Raw genomic sequence first — 9,041 nt, 5'->3', positions numbered from 1 at the left:
TATATATATATATATACACACATACATGTATATATATGTATGTGAAAAAATGCAAGCGTATACATGTATATCTTGGCTGTGTTTCAAAATTGATTTCCAGCGAAAATCAAGAGACAGTAATATCTCTGTGCTAATATGTGCAGTCTACAATTTGTACATTATAGATTTTCAACATTAGCAATGTAAATTTTGGAACATAGCCTTATAATTAATAAAGAAAATGAAATAAATTAAATTATTAACATTTCAGCTTTTACTCTCGTGGAATATGTTGATGTGACTTGGGTGAAATACATGTGGTGGGTATATCTTATAGGATTGATATGGACATCGGAATTTATTATTGGATGTCAAGGCATGGTAATATCAGGTTCTGTTGCTCACTGGTACTTCAGGTAATATTTATAACAAATTAGTGTAGAATATATATGTAGACATATTTATATTCGATATGCTTTAATAATAACCAATTTCTCTCATTAGGGATAAAAACGCCAGCTCATTTCCAGTATGTTCATCCATAGGACATTTAGTTTGCTATCACATGGGTTCTGTAGCATGTGGATCACTTTTGATAACTATGTTTAAGTTACCTAGATTGATTTTAACATATTTGTATGCTAAGTAAGTTTTTTCGTAAAAGAAAGCCAAATATTCATCACTTTTTATCAAGGATTTTTTGGTTTTTGATTACATCCTTGATTACATGTCATTTTTTTATTTTACAGATTCGAAAAAACTAAAGAAACATCTCCATGCGCTCAGTGTGGTTTAAAATTCTGCATTTGCTGTTTCTATTGTTTGGAAAAATTCATTCGCTATATGAATCATAATGCATACACTGTTGTTGCTATAGAGGGTACCCACTTTTGCAATGCAGCCAGAATAGTATGTTCCAGTTTTAAAGTTTTATATCTATCTTTATAGAGACTAGACAATAGAAATAAATAAATAAATAAATAAATATATTTTATAATAAAATAATATACACATTTTATTAATATAATAAGATATGAATTTTTTGTATATTTTGTAATTTCTTTAAGGCTTATGCAACACTTGTCAGTAATGCTCTTCAAATAGCAGTGATCAATGGATTTGGCGATTTTATATTGTTCTTGGGAAAGTGTTTCGTTACAGCTGCAACCGGAAGCATTGCATTACTTTTTATGAGACAAAACCCGGAGTTACATTTTTACGCTATCCCGATTTTTGTTATTTGCGTTTTCTCGTTTTTCATTGCTCATTGTATAATTTCCCTTTACGAAGTAAGTTAAATACACATATACCAACATATTTCATATGAGAATGATTTTTATTAAATGATATCTTTTATAATAATTTAGACTGTTATCGATACACTATTCTTATGTGTATGCGAGGATAAGAATTTAAACGGTGAAAATGGAAAGTGGCGTCAGTCTGCATTAGCACAAATCGGAGCCTCTAGCAGTAACGCAAACGGACAACAATCTCACGAAATGACACCAATAAACGGATAAGTATCCGATATTTTAGACATCTTTTTTATACACATTTTTGTACACATATTTTTTTATATGATAGAATACTTACTCTTGCATTTTATCACTAATAAGATTAATAAGAGTACATTCCTCTTTCGTTCACGCGTGCAATATTTATATTGTTATGCAAACAACCTTACAATAATTTGTCTCAAATTATTTTTATAATAACTAAAAAGAAATATTTAAATTATATGAAAATATGATTCATTCATAATATATTTTTAATATATGACGAGATTTATATTAAAATAAGAAAGATATATTATAAATAAGTGAAATACTTTTTGTTTAATTGTGTGTGATTTCATAATATCAATTTCTTTTTTCTCATAGTATTTAAGAATGAACTCATTTCTTAAGACTACAGGTCTTCTTTTGTGATAAATCATGTCAGAATATTCTGAATTATTAGTTATACTTTTTGGTATCTCAAAAAAATATTTGGAGATATTTGGTAATGGATATTTGGTCTTAATTGACATGTAAAATATTCGTAATTGCAAATGCCTTACTATTTGATAATGTCGACGAATTATGATTATAAAACAGAAAATAATGTGGTGTCAATTAATTGCTCACTTTGAGATTTAAAATCCATCTTGTATTTAGCATTAACTTTTGATTTAACTGCCAGATTTTAAGGTATTACAGAATATTTTACAATATTCATTAGAATCATTGAAAAAGAGGTTAGATTATGATATTATATTTTATAAGAATTTTTTCATTTTATGGAATATATGTTTTACTCAGTACTAAATATTTAATTGATGAATAAAGATAAAGACTAGGTTAGATTTTTATCTTTTCTCTAAACTTTCATTGAAGTGCCATTGCACAAATTGAAAACTCTGTGTCTTAAGAATATTGCTTGTATAATAAGGGAATAAGAGTAATAATATTTTTAGATTTTAAGCGTACGTATAAAAAAAAGCGAGTGCAAGTCAATAAAGCTATAAAGTACAATTATCCTTTACAAAAAAACGCATTTTAATGCATTTATATAAAGTGCAATTGTTTGTAGTTCAAGAAATTGTTAACACATAAAAGATGGCTTATTTATTATACTAATGAAAAGAATTGTTCCTTTGCTAATTGCAAAATGAAAAATCTATTTTCTAAACTTTACACGTAAGTTTCATTCCTTCCAATCAAAAAGTTTGAAATAAAATAATTAGATGTCCAATGTTCACACTTAGATAATAAGAGGCTTTATACTTCGATGTACAAAATATATATTGTTAGATATTTTAATACAATGTATTAAGCAAGTGCTTGTGCGAGATAAATATATAATTAAAATATATATCTAATTGTAAGTTTCTAAGATATATTTAAAGTATTTTAGATTGATAAATTTGTGTACTAATAAATATAACATATTAATGACGAAGTACAAAGCAGTATGATTCAACATATTCTAAATATTCAACGATATTAATAACATATTGTATCGTGTTGTATTAATATTTTTTTTAAATTACACATATATATGTTTGTGATTGAAAACATTTGTATTAATAGCTTTAAATTATTTTATTATTAACTTGAATAATTTACGGGCACAATACTTGCAAAGAAAAGGCAATTCAAAATTAGTTATGTATGTACTTAATAATATTATACACATGTATGTAAATATATATATGTACATGAGATTATTTAATTAATTTTCATGAAATTGTCATATAAATAATGTAAGAACTAGAAGATTTTTTATCACTTTCCTCTTTCTTTATATTTATTTAAAAATTCTCATTATGTTAAAGTTTTATTTAATGATAGATATTAAATAATTCCATTATACAAGAGAAAACATCTCTCATTTATCATATTAAAAATATATTTTGTTAATGATATTACAAAATAATATTCATTTCTTCTTTTTTGAAGCTTTTGATTTTACAGATTTTGCTTTTTTAACTTTTTTAGCTACCACGGGTTTCTTTTTTATCTTTTTCACTTTATTTTTCACAAGCTTTTTTGTATTTTCATTTTTATCCGTCTCAAATTTTTCTTCCATTTCTATTGCTTTTTCCACTAAGTCACCCTTAAATATTTCATCTATGGGATTAACTGCATATGATAAGTCAGGTTTATTTGCCTGTTGTACCATTTTCTGTTCCACTCTATTTATATACTTATTAGCAGCCTTTTTTGCTAATGATTGACGAAGCTAAAATTTTTTATAAATTATAAGAAATATTGTATAAATAATGCAAAAAACAGATCATAATGCATTTATCAAATATAAAATAAAACTGTTCTATTACCTTGGCAGGGGAAATATAATTGGGATTTTCCCATAAAGTATCACTGCCGAAACTTCCACTAAATATCTTGACTGGATTCAAAACAAATCTTGGACCAATTTCGGTTAATGCACCATCCTCTGTTAAAATTTGGAAGTTTCGGAACCATATCCTGTTGTCTAGAACAGTGAATGTGTATACATGATCAAAGAATGGTTGACTTTTAGGATGATGATTTGGTACACCAAAAATCTGTGTCAGTAATTCCTTCAAGAGAGAATAATGCGCATGTGTGGTGAAATTTTCATCAAATGATAATAATGGCCGAGATCCTCTCAAACAATTTCCTGTCATTTTCAATTCTCCCATTGTATAAACTACAAATAAGTTTAATATACAATTATACAAATTATGTATAAATATATACATTGGCTCCATATATTAAAAATTTATTAATTTTTTGGTATAATATTTACTGTTTTCTATAAGAAATTTTGCACTTGGACCAGTGGGTATATTAGCGAACCACATGTAAAGATCCCGCTTCATTCGACCTTCAAACAGGATAGCTTTGTTACAATTTTTCATTTCACACATCTCGTTCACTACTTGTAAGTTCTTGGTGCGTTCCATCTTGCATTCTGGACGATGGTGTGGCATCAGTTTTTTTAAATCTTCCATGAGATGTCGATGCCTATAATTGATACCTCGAGTAGCAAATATCAACACTCGTTGCCTGTTGATCCATTTCACCTACAAGAAAAAAATTACTCCAATTTTCTTTTTCATTAAACAAATGTATACAAAGAGTAACAGTAAAGATTATAGAAAACAGTCACAATAATTTTTTTTTTTTTTAAATTATTGATTAACTTAACTGATTTTGATTAAATATGTTTTCTAAAAAGAAAATATTGATATGTTTTATATGTAATTCTTTTTCATTAATTAGTATTTTACAATATTAATTATATTGAGTAATTTAGTATAGGTTATTTGCAAACCTTTTTAGCGGCTGGTTCATCTGCCACTTTTTTTTTCGGTTCATCTTCTTTCTTCACATCTTCCTTCTGCTTTCTCTTTAACATTTTCTTCGTCATTATAAGAATAAACGAAATAAATGGTAGCAAGAAAAATAAATAATCTTCAATTACACTCGCAATAGAATTACTCACAGGATTCACGTGGATGCACAACTCACGAATTAAAAAGGTCTGTTCTTTTTGGCTGAACTTTTGCACCAGTTCATCTTTCAACCTCTTCTTTCCTGCTGGAGAGAAAAAGAAAAAAATGAATTGGAGAAAAGAAGAAAAAAGATGAACTGCAATAGTTCAATCAAAAAGAACAGGTCTTATTTCTGCATTATCTAAAAAGATGAATTGATGCATTCAAGTGCATAAGTCAAAGTGAAACAGAGGTATATTTAAGCCTATTCTTTTTGGCTTAAGTTCATCTTTCTTCTTCTTTCTTCCTGAAGAGAAAAGGAAGAAAGATGAATTGATGCAAAAATTCAGCTAAAAAGAACAGGCCTTATTTCATTTCAACTTATTGCATCGTATTGCAGTATGTCAGTTTCAGATAGTGCACGAATAAAGAACAGATCTAAGAAGATGAAAACTCGAGAGACGAAAAAATTGAAAAGTATGCTCGAAAAGCGGCTTGTAGGGAAAATTCAAAGTATTGATTGTACCATGATAACGTGATAAATTACATATGTATGTACATTTTATTTTTATTGCGGAAATTCCAATTGTAATATTTCGTTTTATTTTGTTAGACGGAGACTGTGTTCCAAAATTTACTGCCAACACTGAAAATCTATAGTGCACGTGACGTAGATTTTCAGTACTTGCAGTAAATTTTGAACACAGCCGGAGACTCTGACTTTTGATTAGTCCGCTATTTCCTAGTCATTCGCATTAATCGGAGCAAGATAACACATTTTTTTCCTCACGCTACAGAGCGAGATAGAATATATCTTTTCTCACTCGCAAGATTTGGCTACAAAATGGATGACTTTTTTGATGGCTAATTTGGAAGTCGAGTGTGGATTTTAAAAGGAGGTAAAAATTACAAAAGTGAGCAAAGATTACTATGTATTGATCAATTAAATTATGAATACTTTAATGAATTTGCTCACTTTTATAATTTTCACTTTACTTCGAGATACACAATCGACCTCTTGACAGAGGACCTCTATTGTGCTATAAAGGAAGTTTTCCAGCAAGAGATACAAATTGACACAAGAGTCATTCTTCTATCCTTGTTCAATAATCAATAAGAAACAAAGACGGAATGACTCTTGTGTCGATTTGTCTCTGCTGGAAAGCTCCCAAAATAATTTTCCAAAGCCTGAAATCCAGCCCAATTTTTTCGCAATCGGCCTGCTTTCCTTTGCTTTCTTTTTCTTCGTCGAATCGCAGTTTCCTATAATTTAGAATAGGAAAAGCTCGTTCAATATATTATAGACAGAAGAAAGATGCATATAATAGCAATTCAGAGTAATCAGCTAGCCAATCAAATTTTGTTTTAATCCTACATTCTTCAAGTTGTCTCACCTGTCTTTTTCCACCATGGCGGTATTATTCACGAATGAAAACATATCAGCTGATAACGGAATACCGGTAAAATTCGTACAAACTTGACTAAAAATTTAAAGAATTCAAGAAATCCAGGGAAAATCGAAACGAGTTCGATTTATCGACGATTTCATAAAGAGGGTTTAAAAAGAATCAAATGGCGAGGACTCTAACGATGGCTCTCAACATGTCACAAATAGAGAGGTTAATAGTGAGGCCAATCGAAGATATGCTTACCGTGGAGAACGATGATTTTACAATGAAAAACGTCGACGAAGAATATGAAGATATGCCGGAAGGCAACATGGGATTTAAAAAGAGAATTATACCAGTAATTACTATAGAAGAAACGGAAGATAACATACTTCTCGATAGAAATTTAACCTATGATGATGACGCGAAAAAGTGGGACCAAATTTCAGAGCATGAAACGGGGATATTAGTGGACGAAGCGTTTGAAATCGAGGAAAATCCACATATTGACATTAAGGAAAAAGAAGAGAGGAAAGAAGTAATTAATTGGAGACTGGCTCCAGTGGGTCATGCAGCAATAGTGTGGAATAGAGAACTACAAATGAATGAGATACAAATGGATGAACCATGTATAGAGCAATCACATATGGAACAGCCACATACAGAACAACCACATGCGGAACAATCACATACAGAGCAACCACATGTGGAGTTACTACATGTGGACGAGTCACAAGATCTGCAAGTAATCAATTCTGTGACAATGACATCAAGTAGTATGTTGCAAACACAAGATAGTGAGTTTAAAACTATTGAAGAGATAAAAGAAGAGGAGCAACGATTAATGACAGAAATCGAAAGACGAGGTGAGCTGCAGAAAACGATTAATGAAAGGGTTGCAAGAATTAAAAAAATGCGTGAGTTTTTGGAGAAATTCGATAACATTGAAGAAACTGAGGCTAAAGAGGAGAATGCAGAAATAGAGAAACGATTAAATGAAGCGATAGAAGCTTATTTGGCAACAGGTGAACAAAGCAAAAATTTCAGCGATAAATTCACAATAGTGGACAACAATGGCCAAAGCATGTGTGAAGCATCAATGGTTGTTACATTGAAGGACAAAAGATTGAGGAAGAACATCCGGGAAAATAAAACGTATCGGATAACATATGATATTACAGGATCTCAAATAAATCGATCATACTGCGTGTTTACAGATGATACTACATCATCACAAACAAGCAAAGCTAGAAAGAGAACAGAGGTGAGCAGATCGGAGATAATAACGCGATCAATGATGAGCTTAAGAAGAAATTTACCAACAATATCAAATTCGAACGAAGGGATGCAACTCAGAAAAAGGAGAGATACGCAATGGTCATTGAGAAATAGAAAGACGGCTTACAAATCGAAAAAACGAAAAGAGAACGATCGAGTAACGCATGTGAGGAATGAAAAGGGAAGGTTTGTGAAGAAAAATTTGTGAGAAAATGAGAAAGCGCTTGCGATAGCTGACGAGAAAATGAACAAGGTAATCACCGATGCAGAAACAGTGTTTTCGAGTGCAGTGAGTTTTAATCTAATCCGAATTGGATCGATAACGTTTTTGGTCCCACATGCTTTATTTTAATTTCTGATTGGACAAGATTATGATTTTCGAATCAAGCATGGGTTAACTAAACTGAATCGGATTCAAACCGGTTGCACTCGAAAATGCTATTAATCTGAATCGTCAGATTAAACTGACAAGGAATCCTCAATTTTCAGAAGGTGCTGCACCATCGGTGATCATCTCTTCTTTTTCTTGTTCTTCTTTTTCTTTTCCTCTTCCTCCTCTTATTCATTCTGTCACACTTAATTCTGTCTGCTTTACTAATGACAATACAGCCAGTAACATAGATGAAAAAAGTTATTAACGAAATATACTTTCCAATCTTTCACAGAGCAGCCACAAAGAAGTAAAAATGTGAAGTCAACTCACGAGTGTGCAAAGCTCACTCGATAGGTTTCATCAGAAATTTCCAAAAACATAAAAAATTATAAGAAAACAGCTCACCAAAGCAAAACACGTTCATTCCAATTAAGTCAATTCAAACTGGTATTCATCTTGAGTGAGATAAAGGCGGCTGTAACGGAAGATTTAACTAAAGAACTCAAAGGACATCAATGAGATACTATCACGAAGGAAAAGAGCAACTAACGTGTTCAGAGAAGCGAGTGATAAACAGCCGAGGGACTGAGAGGATGAAAACGCTTGGTAATTATAAGTTACTTGGAGATTTAATTGCGAAAAGTTCATTTCATATGTAATTTATATTGAATAATTAATTATATTTACTTTATAAAAAAACAAAATATTTTATATGTAATTAAAAAAAAAGTATGCGACTTCGCAGTTGTTAGTGCCCGGGAAAAAATATTTTATATGTAATTATATATAATTATATATAATTATATAAAGTTATATATAATTATATATAAAATATGTCCATATATATATATATAACATTTTCCCGGGTACTTAAATTATATAAGGTAGTAAGATATAATTTGCATAAATAGTTCAAATGTATGTACTTAAATAATGTTAACTGCAAACTTTTCTATAATCTTTATTTTTTACTTCGTTTTTCAAAATTGACTGATTTAAGTCCTCTTTAATACCAAAGTATAAAGTATATCTTATCGTCTTATATAATTTATGCATC

At 30.0% G+C, this 9,041-nt stretch overlaps 3 protein-coding genes across 4 annotated transcripts in view; 2 read left to right on the top strand and 1 right to left on the bottom strand.

Moving 5' to 3' along the window:
* LOC108690436 (CTL-like protein 1) overlaps positions 1-1,544 on the top strand; it is a 4,983-nt gene extending 3,439 nt beyond the window's left edge. Inside the window, exons 8-12 of the mRNA XM_018197727.1 lie at positions 251-395; positions 484-624; positions 729-888; positions 1,047-1,268; positions 1,347-1,544. Of these exons, the coding sequence (XP_018053216.1) occupies positions 251-395; positions 484-624; positions 729-888; positions 1,047-1,268; positions 1,347-1,502 (824 nt within the window). The 3' untranslated portion in view covers positions 1,503-1,544. The remainder of the gene's footprint in view (positions 1-250; positions 396-483; positions 625-728; positions 889-1,046; positions 1,269-1,346) is intronic.
* Positions 1,545-3,354: 1,810 nt separating this feature from the next.
* LOC108690452 (ribosome biogenesis protein BRX1 homolog) lies at positions 3,355-8,422 on the bottom strand. Its single transcript, XM_018197750.1, has 5 exons — positions 8,390-8,422; positions 4,786-5,051; positions 4,258-4,534; positions 3,803-4,158; positions 3,355-3,705 (listed from the first exon to the last, which is right to left on the bottom strand). The coding sequence occupies exons 1-5, from the start codon at positions 8,406-8,408 to the stop codon at positions 3,403-3,405; spliced, it is 1,221 nt and encodes a 406-aa protein (XP_018053239.1). The 5' UTR covers positions 8,409-8,422; the 3' UTR covers positions 3,355-3,402.
* Positions 6,382-8,409, top strand: LOC108690451. Of its 2 annotated transcripts, none has more exons than XM_018197749.1 (2): positions 6,382-7,797; positions 8,277-8,409. In XM_018197749.1, the coding sequence occupies exons 1-2, from the start codon at positions 6,518-6,520 to the stop codon at positions 8,293-8,295; spliced, it is 1,299 nt and encodes a 432-aa protein (XP_018053238.1). In that variant the 5' UTR covers positions 6,382-6,517; the 3' UTR covers positions 8,296-8,409. The 2 variants fall into 2 exon arrangements, with proteins under 2 accessions (XP_018053238.1, XP_018053237.1); XM_018197748.1 differs by having other exon boundaries at positions 6,382-7,864.
* Positions 8,423-9,041: the final 619 nt, after the last annotated feature.

This window comes from Atta colombica, unplaced genomic scaffold (genome assembly GCF_001594045.1).
Source record: "Atta colombica isolate Treedump-2 unplaced genomic scaffold, Acol1.0 scaffold321, whole genome shotgun sequence".
Lineage (NCBI taxonomy): Eukaryota > Metazoa > Arthropoda > Insecta > Hymenoptera > Formicidae > Atta > Atta colombica.
Note: the sequence above shows the minus strand (reverse complement) of the source record. Positions and strands in the feature narration are given on the sequence as shown.